Source organism: Eublepharis macularius, chromosome 4 (genome assembly GCF_028583425.1).
Source record: "Eublepharis macularius isolate TG4126 chromosome 4, MPM_Emac_v1.0, whole genome shotgun sequence".
Lineage (NCBI taxonomy): Eukaryota > Metazoa > Chordata > Lepidosauria > Squamata > Eublepharidae > Eublepharis > Eublepharis macularius.
Genome location: NC_072793.1, coordinates 91689891 through 91710220, shown reverse-complemented (window position 1 = coordinate 91710220; position 20330 = coordinate 91689891). Strand labels below are relative to the sequence as shown.

Genomic DNA, 20330 nt, shown 5'->3' with positions numbered 1-20330 from the left:
GAGGGAGGACTGCTTCTCACAATGGGCAGTTCTACATGGCTGCTCCAGTGAGCTCACCCAGCAGCCTGGTGATCCTAGCACCTGAGGGGAAAACCACCAATGAGGTCTACAAAGAGGTCCTTCAGTAGGAAAAAAAAGGTTGTACGTATGTTTCATTTTATTTCTTGCACTACAATATTTTCCTTTTAAAATCTCTTCAATAAATGTTACATTTCAAAATTCACTTCATCAGTTTTCAGCATCAACACACTTCTCTTTATTCAAACACTTTTGTGAAGCTCAGGTACTATGCTATTATACTACAAAACCAACTAAAAAAGCCCCCACAAACCAAAAAATGTTACATACCTGTAAGTATTATAACTGGATTTAAAGTAGTTAAATACTGTAGTGAAGCACGGGCATCAAGCTAGTATCATGTACGGCTGCAGCAACTTAAACAACTTCCAGCATTCATTCAGCTCTCACAGGTTAAAAAAGATGAAGAGTTTTTAAAGAGTGCTCATCACAGTAATGTCTTGTCAAGGTAATGCAGAGCAGATTCCTTTAATATTTATGGGCTCAAAAATCATCAACAGAACTGATGGAAAATCAACTAAAGGTAGCCAGCCCTATGGATTCTCTACAGCTAAAAAGAGCCAGACAAGTGTTGAACTTTGTATTGTTTGTAGAGATTAGCATTCTGAGAATCTCAGCTTTCAAAGACACATTCCTGCGTCTATAACATCTGGAGCTGCTTTAAATAAAGTCGGAAAATTTCTTGGCTCTTCTAACAGCTAGTATTATCTTCTCATAACTGTTATAACAGCATGGCGTTTGTGCAGCACTGGAACATTTCCCACACAAACTACCAGTAAAGATGCAGTTCTCAATGCTGAATTCTGCTAACTCGTAAAACCATGAAATCAAGTGCCTCTGGTTTAGATCCTGACAAATATATGCACTGATATGGAAGGATTTCTGTCATCAGAGTGTGATTTCCTTGCTCTCCTCTCCTGCTGCAGCCCACAAATGCCCCTAAAGTGCGATCTCTGGGGAACAGGAACCCCACAGGAACAACATGAGGTAGAACTGGAGGCATGCAGTAAAAGAAAAAAACAGACAAAATCTCTCCCCCTTCACCAGTAGAAACCCTCCATGGGATCCATCGCTATACTTGCATCCAACACTGCACTCAATTTTTCTGTGAATGAAAGGACCTCCTGAAGACACACGAGACCAGTTTTACAGCAACCATGGAAAATTACTACCAGAGAGCCAGTTTGGTGTAGTGGTAAGGAGCGCGGGACTCTAATCTGGAGAGCCGGTTTTGATTCCCCACTTGAAGGCACTGGGTGACCTTGGGCTAGTCAGGCTATCTGGAGCTCTCTCAGCCCCACCCACCTCACAGGGTGTGGGAATAATGGCATACTTTGTAAACCACTCTGAGTGGGCATTAAGTTGTCTTGTAGGGTGGTATATAAATAGAATGTTATTATTATTATTACCACCTGCACACTATTATGCAAAGTTTGAAAAAGACATTTTTAGTGCCTGGAATACAAAGTATTTTCCGAATGCTTCAAGAATATCAGAAATACCCCCACTGTAGTCAATTGCATAATTTGTGTATACAGAATAAAAAAAAACATTCTCAGTTTTAACACAACTGTTCCATTTAACCAATTACCAACAAAGAGACTACATAACGACCATAACTACCATTATTTGTTTTTCAAACACTAGAATATTTGCAAACTTTAAGTATAAAATGTACATGATGTTCACAAAGACATCCCTTAACTTACCCTTTTCAAACAAAAAATGTAGCTATCTAACTACCAGAATCATCCAGCAAACAATGGTTGAGATGATATGCTGGGGTAGTGATACCAGAAAAAAATAAATTTTTTAGCAGGCACTACAATACCATGGAAAAGTGTCAATCATAAATTAACATTTTTTTATAAACACATCACAGGCTACACTGAATTATACAATTACATTACCTATCACTGCCTCCGTTTGTAAAGAGGATATTCTCCATCCTGATATGCCAGGTGGCATAACAGAGAGGGAATTTTCTTGGAGTATTGTGGAAGACAATTCCTTTCCAAACCCAGGTGGCTATGGGCTGCACGAACATACTGCCCTCATAATGCCAGTGAATGTTGGTAGCAGCATACTAACAACAGGCCACAGTTTAATGTGGGCAAGGCAATAAAAAGGTGTCTCACTGTGGAATGTTTTAGGGCAGCTTTGGTCAATGTTAATTTGTCTAATTTTCCTAGGGAAAATAAGAAACCACTGCACAAACATTTTTACTAATTTTACTCCTACTTATCCACTTGTTGATTCACTGTGATGGGCCCTACACTTTGGAACAGCATTCTGAAAAAAATCTGGTATGCTTCTTTGGGGTTTTCTACTCACTCAACTTATTCCTGGCTTTCTTAGCAGTATTTCCACAAGCACTGGCTTATTGGGGGTGGGGGGAATCTTCTGCACATCTGCTCTCCCTCTGCATTTTTCTTATTTTGGAGTTGGTTTATTTTCTTCCAGACGTGTCTTAAATAGTCAGGATTTTCAAGCAAGAGGTACTATCATCATTGATGGCATCATACCTATAACCTCCCTTTCCTTTTTAGTTTTGCACATGCATCATATGGATACGCTGATATACTGCTAAAGAATAGCGGGGAAAATGACAATTCTCAGCATTATAGTGCAGCTTCTTCTCCTATATGCAAAGTCACCACACAGAAAGTGAAGCATTTTTGTTGGCTTTCCTTCTTGAGAACTCCTCTAGACTATGGTTTCCCTGGAAAACATCCTGGTAACCCCCTGCCACCACTCAGGAAGCTCCTGAGAACATCTAGACTGACCTACTGAGAAGGTGCCCTTCCAGCTCAGTCCTAGCCCAATAGAAACCCTGGAAAATACTTTATAGTTAACTACGTAGTGCCCAGGTGATCTAGCATGTAGGGAAGAGATTCAGAGAAATATCCCAGAGAGATGTATTGTACTAAGGAAGCCAGAAAATGTCCTTATGGAAAGGTTTATTATAGAAAATAGGGAAATTGGTGAGTGAATTTGAAAGGGGTAAGAAAGGGGACAAAATACAAAACACAGGGAAGAGCACATTATCACACACACAGGTTCTCAATTACAAGCAATAAAGTTGGTCTGCTGAGTACATTTTACTTAATTGCTCCAGGTTCTTCAGAGCATGTATTAGAGTTCCTTGCAGTACTAAGACAGTAAAAGAGTCCTTAACCCCTGGCCCACTGGTCTTGGGGTGTCCAGGTGTTGTGCTGTGAGAGTTGCTGTGGTGTAGTGGACAGAGTAATGACACCCAGGTTCAATTCCCTGCTCTGCCACGGAAGCTTGCTGGATGACCTCAAGCTAGTCACATACTCTCAGCCAAACGTACCTCGCAGGATTTTTGTGGAGAATAAAAACGGACCTTTGGACACTTACCATGAAGGGTCCTTCTCCTCTGACAGGAGGACATCTTGGGTGTTTCCCTTCGCCCAATCAGGGAGGCAGGAAGTAGAAAAAAAATTTCTTCCTCTTCCTATTGGCATCTGGAACACCCCACTCTCCAGTTCGGGTGACTCCAACAGCAGTAAAGAATTCACGGAAAAACTCAGCCCTTGTAGCATAAGAAGGGAAAAAACAGATCCCTAAAACATGGGGACATCAGAAACTAGAACAACGTGAGAACACGGAGAATAAACATACAACTTCAAGGGTACAGGACAACACTACTGTCAGACATGAAGAACAGAGTGATGCAGATAGGCAAACAGAGGCAGAGGAATTAAGAGAACCCTGGGAGGGCAAGATGTCCTCCTGTCCTCAGAGGAGAAGGACCCTTCACGGTAAGTGTCCAAAGGTCCATTCTCCCTCTGAGGCGGAGGACATCTTGGGTGCTCCCAAAGCAGTTAATACCCATTGGGTGGGTCAGGGTTCTCATCCCGCATCACATGTTGCAAGACCCTTCTGCCGAATGCGGCGTCCGCAGAGTCGTATAGGTTCAGCTTGTAATGTCTGACGAAGGTGGAGATAGTGGACCATGTGGCCGCTCTGCAAATTTCTTCCACTGAAGCGTTGTTATGTAATGCCGCGTTGGTTGCCGCACTTCTGATCGAGTGCGCCGTAATTCCTTGAGGGACATCTCGCTTGCAGGCTTTGTAGGCCTCCATGATGCAGGTCCGAATGCTCCTGCCAATGGTAGACTTGGACATTCTCTTGCCTACGTTCGGTGGAGAGGTATTGACGAATAAGAAATCCGATTTCCTTATCGGTTCAGTCCTGGTCAGATAAATCTTAATGGTGCGCTTCACATCTAAGTTGTGCCATTCTTTCTCCTTTGGATGAGAAGGATTGGGACAAAATGAAGGCAGGTTGATCGCCTGACATCTGTGGAACGAGGAAATATTCTTGGGCAGGAAGGTGGGGTCTGTGCGCAAGACCACCTTGTCCCTATGAAATTCGCAATGTCCAGGTTTGATAGAGAGAGCCCCTAGTTCGGAAATCCATCTGGCAGATGTGATGGCCACTAGAAAAATCGCCTTAAGCTTCAGCCATTTCATTGGGACTTCTCGCAGAGGTTCGAAGGGTGCCTTGGTCAGTGCTGACAGAACTATGTGCAGCCTCCACGTAGGAAAACGGTACCGTAGGAGGACTTAACAGAGCAGCTCCGCGCAGGAAGTGGTGAATGTGCGGGTGTCGAGCCAGACTAAGCCTGTCCTGTGAGGACAGTACTGACGATAACGCTGCCACCTGCCTGCGCAAAGTGGCCGGTTTCAGTCCCGAATCAAGACCCTCCTGTAGAAAGGCCAGCACGAAGTTCAGTTGAGGATGCATGTAGTCCACCTTTTTCCTCTTTGCCCACCTGATGAAGGCCTTCCAGGCAGTGTTATAGATTCTCATGGTCGACGTCTTCCTGGAAGACAGCATAGTTTGAACCACTTGCGTGGAATATCCTAATTTGGAAAGCGATTGCCTCTCAATTTCCAGGTGGTCAGACACATCCAATCTGGATCGGGATGGAGAATCGGTCCCTGGTGTAGCAAGTCTGGAGCAGTAGGCAGTCGAAAAGGTGGTGACACTGCTAGGGACTGTAGGGACGAAAACCAAGGTCTCCTCGGCCACCATGGGGCGATTATTATCACTTCCGCATCTGACTCTGCTATCCTCCGGAGTAGTCTCGGGATAACTGGAAGTGGAGGATACCCTCTGGCCAGTGAGCTGAGAGGGCGTCGGTTCCCTCTGCCAGCGGGTGAAGGTACCTCGACAGGAAGCGGGGAGTCTGACAATTCAGATGTGTCGCGAACAGGTCCATGATGGGTTCCCCAAGTCTGTCCGTGACCAGGCAGAACGTCTCCTGTTTTAAGGACCACTCCCCTGGGAGGATGGACTGTCGGCTCAGCCAGTCTGCCTGGAGGTTGGCTGTCCCTTTGACGTGTTCCGCTTGGATGGAAAGTAGATTCGACTCTGCCCACGAGATGATTTCCATCGCTTCCTTGTGCATCCTGGAGGACCTGGTACCCCCTTGCCTGTTTATGTATGATTTGGCAGAGATGTTGTCCGTCCTTATCAAGATGTGCTTTCCCTGTATTGAGTTGGAGAAGTGAGTTAGAGCCAGGCGGATCGCTCTGATCTCCAGGAAGTTGATGGGTAAACGCGACTCCTCTTTGGACCACAAACCTTGTGCTGGGTGTTCGTCCAAGGTTGCTCCCCAGCCCGATAGGCTCGCATCCGTGAACAGTTGTATCGACTGGTGGTTCAGGAAGGACTTTCCCTGACGTAGGTTCGAGTCCCTGGTCCACCACCTGAGGCTCTCCTTGACCTCCCGGGGGACTATCACCGGGCCGTCGAGATTGGACATGATCCGAAATTGGAAGGGACGTAGGAAGTTGAGTAGAATCCGGGAGTGGAAGCGACCCCAATAGATGGCCTCGCACGCGGCTACAAGGGTGCCCATCACTTTGGACAGCTTTAGTAAAGGCGTGGATCTGTCCTGAATCACTGATCTGATCAAGTCCTTGGTTTTGATAATCTTCTCCTGCGGCAGGAGGATGAGACCCCTCTTGGTGTCTATTATCATCCCTAAATGTTGGAGCCTTTGTGATGGAACAATGGAGCACTTTTTCATGTTGATCAGGAAACCATGAGCCTGGAGGCAGCGAACAACCGTCCACGTGTCCTGGGTCGCCTTCTCTCTCGAATGTGCCCGTAGAAGGATGTCGTCCAGGTAGGGATGGACGTGAATCCCGGACTCCCGAAGCTGAACAATAGGATTGATCAAGACCTTTGAGAACACCCTGGGTGCCGTGGCCAGACCGAAGGGGAGCGCTCTGAACTGAAAGTGACGTCCACCAACGCAGAACCTCAGAAAGCGTCTGTGGGAAGGATGAATGGGTATGTGTAGGTAAGCTTCGGTCAGATCTATCGAGGTCATAAAGTCCCCCTGCCTGAGAGCCTCGGAGATGGAGCGCAACGTTTCCATTCTGAAATGTTTCAGCTGGATGAATTGGTTCACGAACTTTAAGTCCAGGATTGCCCTCCAATCTCCATTTTTCTCTGGGACCGTGAAAAAGATGGAATAGACCCCCAGGCCTGTCTCGTGGTGTGCCACTGGCTCTAGTGCTTCGATGTCCAGGAGATGCTGTATCGCCTTCATGGTGATTCGTTTTCTTTGCAGGTTCTTGCGAAGAAGTGACTTGAGGAAACGATCCGGTGGTAGGGATTTGAACTCGATGACATACCCTTGGGAGACTACCTTGGTGGTCCACTCGTCCGAGTGAGTCTCTTGCCATACATGACGGAAGTACTGTAGTCTCCCCCGCACCAGAATCTGCTCCGAGTCAGGACTTTGGAGCTTTGGGCCCGAAACCTTGTCGGTCCCCTCTGTACTGAGACACTTTGTAGGCTTTGGAACCGAAGGATCCTTTCCTTTGAGTGGGCTTGGGGGAGCTCCAGGATGGTTGTTTGTTGTCTTGACGAAACCTGGGTAGCACATGCTGTGACCGAAAGGACTGGGAGGGGTAACTGCGTTTATCTGACCTTCTGAATGTCTTAGGGAGCGCCCTTTTCTTATCTCTGGTCTCGACCAGGACCTTGTCCAGGGGCTCTCCGAACAGTTTGTCGCCTTGGAAAGGGTAAGCCATGAGAATAAACTTTGAGTGTAGGTCTGCAGGCCAAGCTCTCAGCCAAAGTAGTCTCCTGGCATCGGCGGTCGCAGAAGCTATCGCCCTGGAAGAGAAAGTCAAAGCGTCCAGAGTGGCGTTGGCGGTAAAGGTGTTGGCTTTTAGGACTCTGTTGGCTCCCTCTAGCAGACGTCTGCGGTTACCCGGCAGGAGTTGGATAAGTTTACGTATCCATACGATCGCCGCCGTGGACACGATGGAAGCAGATGATGCCGCTCGGATGGCCATAGCTGACGCCTTGTGCGCCCGTCTGAGTGCAGTCTCCGCCGTCCGATCCAACCGCTCCTTGACCGTCTTCAGTCAGCAGGCCGGAGAGGACTGGAGTGCCGCTACGGGTGCGTCGATCTTAGGTACCTGCAGGAACTCATTGGTGAAAGAAGGTAAGGCATAAAGTTTTTTAACAGAGCTGTGGTATTGTTTGGGGGCTGCTGGTTTGAACCACTCTGCCCTCAATTGCCTTTCAAAGCACTCGGGGAAAGGAAAAACCCTTTCTGGGGTACTATCTCTAGGGAAGAATTCTCTACAGCCTTTGGGCCTTGAAGACCCCTTGACACCTTTGGGTTCCTCCTCCCCCTTTTCCGGAGACTCCTGGAGTTCTAAGGCAGCCAGGGTCTTGGATAGTAAATATTGGTAGTCCTCAGCCTTGAAGAGCCTATTAGTCTGTTCTGGGATAGACATCTCTTCTTCTTCCTCTTCCTCAGAAAGGAAGTCCCCTTGTTCCTCTTCCTCGCTATCGGAGGACGATGCATCCCCCCAGAAGCACCCGCTGTCCCTGGCGTACGTTGGGGCAGACTTTTGGGCGGCTTTAGTTGGCCAGTGAACCTCAGTTCGTCTCTGCTTGCTAGGAGGGGAGGCAGAGGTAAGGGGCCGATTGCTAAGGGACCTGGAGACAGGCTGGTGAAGCTTTCCAACCTCCTCCCTTATCATTTGTCTCAGGAGTGGAATGAAGTCCCCAGCTGGGGGCTCTCCATGGGCCTGCGGCTGCCCAAAAGCGATGGGTACAGTACCTGCTGCTTCAGCATTTTCAGTAGTCAAGGCAGGTGAGGCAGGCCTGGAGTCGTTTTCTGCCAAATCTCCCGATGGGAGGATGGCAAGCACGTTGTTCTCAGCCGCGCGGGTAAAATCGCGGACGCTGCCGCTTTTTCCCGCCTTTTCCACGGCTGCCTTTTTCGCGACTTTTTCTTCTTCCCGACAAGCGTGCGATGTCGGTTTCGGGTCCTGAGCTCTTCTGGGTTGTTTCTTTGAAGAGATACACAGCTGGCTAGCCGGAAAGGTGCCGGGATTCCGTTCCAGCCCGAGGGTACCGGGAAGGTCGCTCAGAGTCTCGGATGGGATCGCCGCTGCCGAGTTCTCCTCCTCGGCGTCCATGAAGCTCCCGTCAGGGTCCCTGGATTCCATCTCAGGGGGACTCAGTAAGGTCAGAGCAAAGAGAAGGAAAGGAGCAGGACACAGAGGGGAGGCTAATGAGAGAGATGAGTAAAGAGAATAGAAAGCAAGGGCTTAAAGAAAAAGTGAAAGCAAAAGTAGCAGATAAAGAAGATAGGCAGAGAGAACTGCCTAGGCCAGGGGTGGGCAAACTGCAGCCCGTGGGCCACATGCGGCCCGCTACAGAGCCATATGCGGCCCACCAAGACAGTCACCTACCGGGCGCCTGGCACTGAAAGTTAACTAATGAATGCAATCATTTTAAAAGGTGCGGCCCTCCGCTAACCTCCACTCCCACAAAGTAGCCCTCGAGCCAAAACAATTGCCCACCCCTGGCCTAGGCAACTGCTCTCCCTGGAGGCAGGAAAGAACTGGAGAGTGGGGTGTTCCAGACGCCAATAGGAAGAAATTTTTTTTCTACTTCCTGCCTCCCTGATTGAGCGAAGGGAAACACCCAAGATGTCCTCCGCCTCAGAGGGAGAATGGAGGAGAGGACAATAATGTAAGCCACCTTGAGTCCTCAATGGGAAGAAAGGTGAGATATAAATGAAGTAAAATATAAATAAATAAATAATCGCATTTTGTCATTTATCAGTTCTACAACTGATCCTTCAACCAATCACTCACAACTGATTGGTTGAAGAATTAGTTGTAGAACTGATAAATGCGCATGTGGGAGATCACCATCTGAAAGTGGTATCAAATCCTGAATAAACGGTAACAACAATAGCCAGAAATAACAAAGAATAGATTTTTAAGAAGACAAGAGGGATACGAGCAGGCACTCAGGAACATCTCCATTTGATATACTACTGTCAGGCATGTGTTCATTAAAAAAAAGGTGACTGATTAAAATAAAAATTCTGACCTTGCGGGTTGTGGCAATGTGCTAGGAAGAACAATAAACATGTCTGTGGGGCTATCCTTTTATAGCACTGTATCAGCAAATGCCATATTACTATAAGAGCTAAATTTTTAAAAAGAAAAAGATCAAAAATTAAAACACATTTTTCAGGGCAAAAAAGGCGGGGGAAAGGAGAGGGTGTGGTTTGATTACAAAAGACCAATCATCAAAAAGTGGGTAGGAGGTGGGTGAGAGTGGGCAGAACAAACAAAACCAAAGGAAACATTACACACACGGAACAAAAGCAACTCAAAATCCGTTTTAAAAAAGATCTGGGTAGAAGTGGTCCCAAAAGAACGTATTTTCTTGTGGAAATCAGGATAAACCAAAGCAATATGGGGCCAGAATGTACCCCTCCCCCCAAAATAGTGCGGAAAACCCCTTTGCCCTGCCATTTTCTGTTTTTGTTTTTTTTAGGGGATTTGACTTGAAAATGCTGATTAGGCTGGATTGTTGTAGTGTGGATTTTAGCTTGGTTGCTTTCAGGTAGATAGCCGTGTTGGTTTGCAGTCAAAGAGCAAGATCTGAATCCAATAGCGCCTTAAAGACCAACTAGATTTCCAACGTATGAGCTTTCAAGAATCAAAGCTCCTTTTAATGCTGGCATATCATAAGCCACTTCACACTGTTTTGGAGAAGTGGTAAATGCTTTTTTAAAAAACAAAACAAAACTAAACATCAGTGTCTTAAATTTATCAGTGCCAGCAAAAAAAAATCACAATGCACGTGAAATTACAAAGCTCTAAATAACTCAAACTCACATGGTTATAAAATTTAATATGCAAACACAAATACACAATGTTTAGTGACCAAACTGCAGGACAATTTTTGGCAACAAACTTTTAAAAGTACAGCTGGATATGCAGTTAGTGACCTACAGCAGAAGGAAAGTTTAATTCTATGTTTTAATGATGACTTTAAAGGAATAACTGCAGAGATTTCAGTCTCAGACTTTTAAAACCCTATTAACTAAGGACAGAGGCTGATGAATCTTTCATGACATTTCCACACCGCCTGTGACTAGCCTTGCTGTTAATTCCCAAACCACTGCCAAATTCCAGAGAATTATGTTGCCAGGGTGAAGAGCACCTGACTTCTAACAGAGCAAGAGCTTTAGCAAAGTTTTGGATAATTTCTTTTCACTGAAGTGCAAGTATCAGCAGCGATAAAAATGCAACAAATGCCAGACAGAACCTTGTAAAGATTTTCATAGAATCTGACATCTTACAATGAAAATTGTCTTTAGACAGTATTTCAGTATCTTGTAGTATAATGCTCCTCTGCTTCTTTTTACGCTGTTTCAGTCCCTCACAGTCTGAAAAAAGGCCATTGTGATTTGTTAAAATAACTTTGGAGTGTTGTCCCTTTACTTGTATGTTGAATCAGTATGGGAGAAGTAGCTTGGATAGACCATAACTGCACATGCCTCAGAAGCCATGTTCTTTCTTCGGGCTTAGAAGGTACAAGGGGAACTGCAGTACTTTCCTTAGTACACAAAGGAGAAGTTTGGGTAACCGGAATAATGCAGGAGGAGGAGGTGCATGGAAGGAAAAAGCCACCCATGACTCCATAAACATCTATGTTCCCTGCAACTTAGCACAATCTAGCTGAAGTTGAGCTTTATTTTTCTCAGTTTCAACTTAAACACATGCTTAACTTCCACCGAAATAATGGGGACAAAGTATATCTCAAGTTTTTCTTTATAAGGATTCCAGTGGTTCTTGCTAATCAGGAGTAGCAAGATGATTTTCAATTCCAGAACGTACATATGTCCCCTAAAAACAACAACCAAAATTACTCTAGCATACAGCCTGCCTCTAGCATACCTGGAGTTGGATCTGCACCCATGGACAAAGGGACTTCCACCCACATGGCACAATTTTCCAGCCTCACCCCTCCTGCACCAGCTTGAAATGTCCCCCAAAATTCTGCTTCTAGGAAATCTCCACAAACAGGATTTCAGGAGGCATTTCAGGATACTGCAAGAGGGGGGGAAATCTTGCTCACCAAGTAGCAACAGCAATGCTAGTTTGGATCCAAGCCCTATTGTTAATCAGTCAGTCAAAGACATCGATGTTGCTGAAGTGGCATCATTTCTTTCTTCTTTATTCAAGCTTACTGATGGCCAGTTTTTCTCTAGCAACATGCCAAAGGAGACGACTGACAGAATACAAATCAGATGCACGTTTGATAACCCTGAAGTACAGGAATAGCATGAAAATACACTTTATTTTTCTGTGTACTTTATCTCTTTAGTTCATTCAGCTGTAATACATAGCATCCAAATCATCTTTATTCCATTAGCTTTCTGGCTCTGTGCCTTTAAAAAAAAACTGTAACAGCAGAGTTTTTGGAACAGTAGGTAGGATTTCAGATATTACCTATCTTTTTTCAGGTCTAGAAAAATGCCTTTCCCTGCTTATCAATCCCAACACATGCCCTTAGCCATTACCCCAAGTATTATTTTTTTACTTATGCTCACTAAGTGCCCTGTAATTCTGTCGTGCTAAATAAATTACTTGCTATGCTTTTACATCATTTGAGCACAGCACAACAGCCATAGCTGTATGTTACAGCTTAACTTGCTTTTGAAAACATCCACTAGCATATAAATGTGAACAGGTCAGATTTATATAAGAAACAGCATATTTCAGTACAATATCCCTCTAACAACTTACAAAGTAAACTATAATAACTATCAAAACAATTTAAGGAGGCTAAAACCCACAGCATGAAACAATTATAAGAATTATACAGAAGAGTCTGGACAAACAATAAAACTTAAAACAAAATCATAGTTGGATTTAACTGAAAGACAGAAAAATAACACAGCCTTCATCTATTGCAAGGAGTTATTTATGCATGCAGGTATCACTGCCGGCACCAGGGTCTCTGGCACCTGCGGCAACCCACCCCCCGCGCGCGCCACGGACTGCGTGATGATGTCATCGCATGATGACATCATCGCGCAGCGCAAGCCGGGGGCATTTGCTGGCGGATGGCTGGGGTGGCAGGCAGAGGCTGCTCCACGCTCCGCACACTGCCCCAGCAGCAGCTCATGGCTGCTGCACCCGGCTGGGGGCATGTGGCGGCAGCACGGGGCTGGCTGACTGCAGCAGCTGCGGGCCGGCCATGCCAGCTCCGCGGCGCACGCCTCCGCCCCTGACACCCCTTCTGGTGCCTCTCCACTGCCCTCACGCCCTGAGGCCACCGCCTACCTGGCCTCAAAGGGCACACCGGCCCTGGCAGGTATGTCTGTGGAGGATGTTCTACAGAAAGGACACTGTAATCAAAGAGGCTCTATCTGCAGTAGCCACCTATTCACAAAAGGCACAGAGTATACAGAATAGAGCCTCAGTTAGTGGGCTTATGGGCAGATTCATACAAGGGAAGACAGTCACGTAGACATCCTGGTTCCAAACAGCTCCGCAGCGCATGTCTCCACCCCTGACACCCCTTCCGGCGCCTCTCCAGTGCCCTCGCACCCTGAGGCCACCGCCTACCTGGCCTCAATGGGTGCGCCAGCCCTGGCAGGTATGTCTGTGGAGGATGTTCTACAGAAAGGACACTGTAATCAAAAAGGCTCTATCTGCAGTAGCCACCTATTCACAACAGGCACAGAGTATACAGAATAGAGCCTCAGTTAGTGGGCTTATGGGCAGATTCATACAAGGGAAGACAGTCACGTAGACATCCTGGTCCCAAACAATCTGGGTTTTATAAGTCAAAACCAGTACTTTTAATTACAATGCAAAAGCCAATGATTATTTTTTTAGCATTAGTGAAATATGCCCAGCACAAGTCTTCATTAATAACCTGTCTAAGGTGTTTTGAAGCAGTTAAACTTTCAGTGAGCCCCAGGTATAAAACGCTATAATAATCTAACCTGTACATTATCAAAACATGGATAACTGTAGCAAGGTGATGTCTGTTTTTTTAAAAAAATAAAGGGTAATCAGATTTCTGTTCAGAGGAAATGAAAACCTTTCTATCAAACGACAGATGCTTTCCAAATGATGGATAAGAAATTGTGCTAAATCTCAAAGTTAAAACACCTATGCCCAGTTACCAACAGATATGGGCATACATGTGAAACTTTATATTAAACCTTATTCAGCCAATAAATCCTTTAATTTAATTGTAAGTAGCGTGACAGAACACACCACCTCTAATTCTCAATATTCCAGCTTGCCCTTCAGCAGTAAGGGAAAAAGTGTTAGTATTTGTTTTAGAACAAAATGTCTTTCATCAATTATTTGTTCCCATATTTTCCAAAGCATCAGCTTCAGCTTGCTTACTGCAGCACTGTGCAGTACAATATATGTAGCTCTGGTCATTCAAAGATGCTGAAAAACTATGAAACATTTATGGACTTGAAAACCTGTGGCTGGAACATGTATGTGTGAAATTGTACAGGCCAACATTATATAAGATCTAATACACACACCTGAACCAACATCTGAACAGATATACACTTAGTCATTCACAAGTCACTTCTGCTCAGCAAGATCAAGAAAGCAGTTATATGACTGGGATAAATGATAATGAAAATGAGACAAAATAGATGTTTAAAATATGTTCAACATCTAATCATTTCTAAACAAATATACTATATATCAATTCATCAATGTTCAATTCAGCAATTACTCTGGGCACAGCTATACTGCAAATTGTGTTTGCTTGCCTTCTTATCATAATGCTGTGATACCTTTCCTAGACTCAGATGAAAAGGGGACACTACAACAAATGAATCCTTAAAGTCTCTCTATCCGCTGTCATTTAACCACTTGAAACCATAAATCAGAGAGCGCCACAAGCACTATTACAGCAATGTTTGTGTTCCTAATTGCTACAGTTTCCTCAAAATAATACAGAATTATTCCATCTAATATTAACACAAACATATAATACCAACTCTGTGTAAACGTATTTTTAAATATTTATATCCCGCACCCTCAACTCAGTTTTTGAAAAAGTTTACATCAAATATAAATCACTTATCAGTATTTGTCAAATACCTAAAGATTTAAAAACTAAATCTCTTTAAAATAGTACAAAATAACATAACCTGGCAAAGTGAAGAAGACAGCTAGAATGTAGGAATCAAGGTCAATGGAAAATATTTCTGCTAGTACTGCAAGCACCTTAGCCTTACATTATATATAAATGTAAGAAATAATAAATACTTTATTTCTCTTTTGTGTTTCTGAAATGTAATTTTAATACAATATTATTTATCAAGGTGTGTTTTATTAATAATGTGATGAGTTCTCTTATCTTTTAAAAAGTTTTTGAATTTTTCATCTCATACTCAGCTATTAACTCTAAGTGCTGTTCTGTAACAGCAATCAGCAACCAGTAATTAAAGTTGTAATTTGCTAACAATGCAATGGTGTTTATCACTACAGTCATGTTTGCTAGTTCATCATGAAGTTAAGAGGAAGAAAAAACCTAAAAGCTATGAGACTCAAGTCTTCAGTTTTCTACAATTTCTGGAAAGAGAAACATTTGTGTAAGAATACACATGATAAAGTACAACTTAGGGTGTACTCAGATTGCCCTGATCTGGATGGTCAAAGCTAGCATGATTTTGTCAGGTCTTGGAAGCTAAGAAAGCTGGGCCCTGATTAGTGCTTGAATGGGAGATTACCAAAAAGGTCCAGAGTTGTTACATAGGCAATGGCAAACCACTTCTGAATATCTCTTGCCTTGAAAACCCTACAGGGACACCATAAGTTACCTGTCACTTGAAAGCACTTTCCACCATCAAAACTTTGGTTGTCAGATAAGTCAAACTTGACATCAGAGTATAATCAGTGATTTATTCTCTCCCCTAGAAAGCCACATGGTCCAGATATGTGTCATACACAAAGAAGCCCAACACTGAAAGACGGCTATCATCATACCTCCAGCAATAACTCCATCAGAGCTGTCAACTGCATCACAAATTTCTGTGAGTGGGTGCTTGCTACTTAAAATGCTGCCTGTGGACTTATAGGATTTTCTTTTAACTTTACATCTGCAAAACTGATAGGATTTCTGTAAGTTGCTCAGAGCACTAAAGATGACAGAAAACAAAATGTGGAACAACAATCATATTGATGGTTATTGTGGGTATTCAGGGCTGTATTGCCGTGGTCTTGGCATTGTAGTTCCTGACGTTTCGCCAGCAGCTGTGGCTGGCATCTTCAGAGGTGTAGCACCAAAAGACAGAGATCTCTCAGTGTCTCTCAGTGACATACTGAGAGATCTGTTTTTTGGTGCTACACCTCTGAAGATGCCAGCCACAGCTGCTGGCGAAACGTCAGGAACTACAATGCCAAGACCACGGCAATACAGCCCGGAAAACCCACAACAACCATCGTTGTCCCGCCGTGAAAGCCTTCAACAATACAACAATCATATTGGCTTTGTTGGGGTTCCATCCACTGAACTCAGTGGGGCTTAGCTCCTAGTAAATATGCATAAAATCGGCTTGCATGTAACCCAAAGCTTTTATAGACTTACACGTCCCACTCAGTACAACTAATCCACATCTTAATAACTAGCATGGACTGGACTGGACTGGACTGGACAGTTTTTCCTACGTACAGGTACACTGACTCACTTCCTGTTGTTTTTAACCACTACAAGATACTACAGCTACTGCTGCTGTTAATGAATTTGGATGCAAGGGAGAATTATTCCAATGCGTTTTACCAACCCACAGGCCGATTCTACAGATTACTAGCTTCCCGAACTTCTCCACTGAAACGGATCAAAACCAGCGGTCCCCCATCCTAAAAGAAAGGACGCGAAAAACGTCCAGGCAGTGAGCAACCCAGGCGGGTGGCAGCGAGGTCATGTAAGGCCCGGGCGCTGCCATTCTACCCCCAACACTTGCGTGAAGGGCACCGACCACCACATGGCCCCGCCGCCATCCCATGTCCGCGCTCGGCCCCCAGCAGGTTCCTCCGGCCAACCTTCCCCTGCCTCGCCCCCGGCTGTGCTCGAGGCACCTGGGCGGCAGGGGGGCTGAGCTGGCTCCGCCTGCCAAGCGGGGCCTCTTCCCCTTCCTGCCTCCGGCACCTGAAACTGAAGCAGCTTCTCAGTTTGCTCCGCCGACAGCTCCCGCTCCTCTGAAGCCGCCATTTTGCTGCCGCCTCTGACCCGCAGCTGCGTCACTCTAGGGAAGTGACGCAACAATTCGAAACTTCCTCCTGCATTCCGCGCGCACCACAGGTTAGAGACCCCGAGAAGTCCTCGAAGCCGCGCCTCTCGACTTCCGGTGCAGAAGGTTCCGTTTCCAGGTTTTAGTGATAAAAGCGTTGCGTACGTGTTAGTGGATGGGATGTCTGTTGTTTTGTTGTTGCGAGCACGGGTCCCGTGACAGGGGGAAACACTTCGGCCTTGCTTCTCGAGTGGTTTCCCCGTTGGTTGTTAGCCTGAAGCGATGCTTACCGGAGATGGCTTGCCCTTTCGAACCTCATTCCTCCTCCGGAAAGCCTAGGGTAGACTTAGGGTAGTCGCGGATATCAAGGGTTGTCGCAGGCGCTACCGGAACAGAGGAACCTCAAGGCGAGTGTAGCCCTTCCCGTGTGCAGCATTTCGAATTCCTATTTTTAATAGTCTTTCCCACTAAGGCTCGAGCGCGCAACACTCCTCATCTCTGCCTCGAGCCTCCTCTGGATTTCCAGGAATATGCTCCCTCCGGGCCGGCCAACCGAGAAGCCAGGCCCAAGACTTCTCAATCTCCCAGTAGTGGACAGTTAAGAAACTGGCTTCTGGGCTAGTGAGAAGCCGCCTGTAGTGCTGCTGCTAGAGAAAAGGGAGTGGCCAAGTGGGAGATACAGAAGCTGAGCGGAACAGAGAGAAAACTGCCTCGCGCTTCCTTCCAGCCACAAGGAGCTCCGATTCGAACCGCAACTTCGCATTATAATCTTTTATGCCGGGTTTAAAGCCATCCGTGCTGGGATTGAAGTTTAAACTCTTTAACTTTTTTGCGCGGCCCCATTCCGAATAGACACGGAAGATATAAAAATGAGTGGTGGTAGGGCAGAGTGGGGAAATAGTGATACTGGACTTAACAATGCTACAAAATACTATTCGGTGGTTGATATAGTAGTGAAGGCGTACCTGAGTTTTTTAAAAAAGGATTTATACGCCTGTGCATCTGAAGAAGCAAGTATGCTAGAATTAATTATATGAGTCTTTAAGAGGGCACTGGGTATCTTTTTTATTTCGCTGCTCAACTAACATGGCTACCCATTTAGACTTTAAATGTAAAAGTGATTTGTATTTGTTATCTGTAGTCTGCCTTTCTCACTAAGACTCAAGGTGGATTACAGCAGTGTGAGTACAGTAAGTTTTGAGGACATTTCAATAATCAATGTAATAGGGTTTATAAATGCAAATTTGCAAAGATTTAAAGTCAACAGAAATCCAGTAGAGTGGAAGAAATACTGAAACAGCATTAGTTCTCAGATTAATACATTAAACAACACAACTACCAAGTAGGATCATACTCAACGCAACAGATAGCACACAGTAGCAAATAATAGCAAAATCTATTGTCCCTATCCCTCTATTGATCCCTCTGAGACCACTTTCTTACAGTACAGCCCTTCTATCTGAGTAAAAATGTCATCTTGAATAATTCAGTTTTGCATAGTTTGTAGAAAGCCAGGAGAGTGGGAGCTTTCCTGACCACTTCAGGTAGGCTGTTGCATAAGATGGGGAACGTAGAGAGAATGCACATGTATGAGCAGCTGTTGATTTTGCCCATGTGCAAGGTGGAACCTGCAAAAGGTCTAGATGAATGATGGTAGAACATAGGGGGAGAGGTGGTCCAATAGATATGTCAGACTAAGGCCATGAAGAGTTTTGTATGTGATAGTCTATACTTTGAATTGAGCCCAGTAACTTTTAGTAGCCAGTGGAGTGATTGCTGAATGGGAGTAATATTCATTCTTCTCCTAGCTCCCAATAATAACTGAGCTGCAGTTTTCAGCACTTAAGTGGAGTCTCTGACTTAGCATAGAGGGAAAACTTACGTAGAATGCATTACAGTAGTCAAGTCTTGATGTTACCATGGCATGGATCCAGGTGGCCAAGATCAGCCATGTCCAATAGATATGTCAGACTAAGGCCATGAAGAGTTTTGTATGTGATAGTCTATACTTTGAATTGAGCCCGGTAACTTTTAGTAGCCAGTGGAGTGATTGCTGAATGGGAGTAATATTCATTCTTCTCCTAGCTCCCAATAATAACTGAGCTGCAGTTTTCAGCACTTAAGTGGAGTCTCTGACTTAGCATAGAGGGAAAACTTACGTAGAATGCATTACAGTAGTCAAGTCTTGATGTTACCATGGCATGGATCCAGGTGGCCAAGATCAGCCATGTCAGGGTAGGGGGGCCATCTTCCAGGCTAGACTGAATTTGTGGAAAGCATATTTTGCAACTGCCTTAACTTGCTTTTGTAGCAGTAGTGCTGAATCTGGTATAGCCCCTAGGCTCTTAACTGAGTCTTCAAGGGGCAGACAGACTCCATCGGAAATGGCGAATACAACATCTGCCAAGGTCTCTGCCTTCCCAATGAGCATCATTTCCATCTTGTCTGGGTTCAATTTCAATTTGTTTTCTTTCAGCCACTTGACCACAGCTGTTAGGCAATGAACCAAGGTATTTACTGCATCTTGTGGTGATCTGGATAGTGAGATATAGTTGGGAGTCATCTGCATATTAATGGCATCCAATTCCATAGCTACGAATGAGTTCTTGAGGCATTATACAGAGGTTGAATAACGCGGGGGTAAGATTGCGTCCTGTGGAACTGCACAAGATAATTCCCACTTTGGAGATAGCTGCTATCCCACAGCAACCCTTGGAGTCTGTTCTATGAGAAATGTTTTAAACCAATCTAAGGCACATTCTTTGATACCCATTTCTGCCTTCAAATACCTCAATAAGAAGGTATGGTCTACAGCATCAAAGGCTGCAGGTAGATTCAGGAATAATTCGCCATTATCTTTCCATCGTTAAATGAAATAAAAGCGTGCTATGGCTGTATACGTTCATGATTTCATAGCACTATAAGGCAGAAAGGAACATAACCCAGTTCTACCATTGATTATAGTTTAATGAATGTAGCACAGGACTTTGCCTGCACTTTTACAGTTTTGGACTCGCTGGTTTTTGTCTAGCTTTATTGCACTGTGACAGAAGAAGTGGCACCTGCCTAAATTCACACTTTGGTAAGAGACAACCCTGTCCTACATAGGCAATCCTGTCTGCCTAGATAATAACTATCTGATTTTTGGAAAAATCTATCTTGTTTTCTTACTAAATGCCTTTCCTTTATTATTTATATATACTCATGCTGTGGGGAGAAGTCATTTTTAGCCAGCTACCAAAAACAAGCTTTGCTGCAAAGAATGTAGATATCCAGATGAAGCAATTATGAACAGTGGGTTGGAATCATATGTGGTGTTTGGCTGGTGAATGCAGTGATAGCTATATGAATGCCCTTTCTGTTGTAGGGCTACTTGTAATTATTTAATACACAGTGAGTCCCTTGAGAGGTGGCAACAAGTGAGGACCAGCAATACTCCTCAGGTCCTTAGTAAAAAAAATTTCCTCTACCACATGATGAAGGTGGATGATCTGTTTATTGCAAAATAGGCCACCACTAGAGGTCAGTTACATAATATTGCTATTATGCACTGGTTGTTGCCAGTTATGCCTTTAAGAGCTATGATTGGGCTTATTCATCAGTCCAGCATCATCTGTTTCTCATCCACCCTCCTCCTCCTCCTTTTTTTTTTTGC

At 44.7% G+C, this 20330-nt stretch overlaps 1 protein-coding gene across 1 annotated transcript in view; it reads right to left on the bottom strand.

Moving 5' to 3' along the window:
- Positions 1 to 16907, bottom strand: part of FAF2 (Fas associated factor family member 2) — a 35343-nt gene extending 18436 nt beyond the window's left edge. Inside the window, exon 1 of the mRNA XM_054978194.1 lies at positions 16594 to 16907. Within this exon, the coding sequence (XP_054834169.1) occupies positions 16594 to 16656 (63 nt within the window). The 5' untranslated portion in view covers positions 16657 to 16907. The remainder of the gene's footprint in view (positions 1 to 16593) is intronic.
- Between the last annotated feature and the right edge of the window lie 3423 nt (positions 16908 to 20330).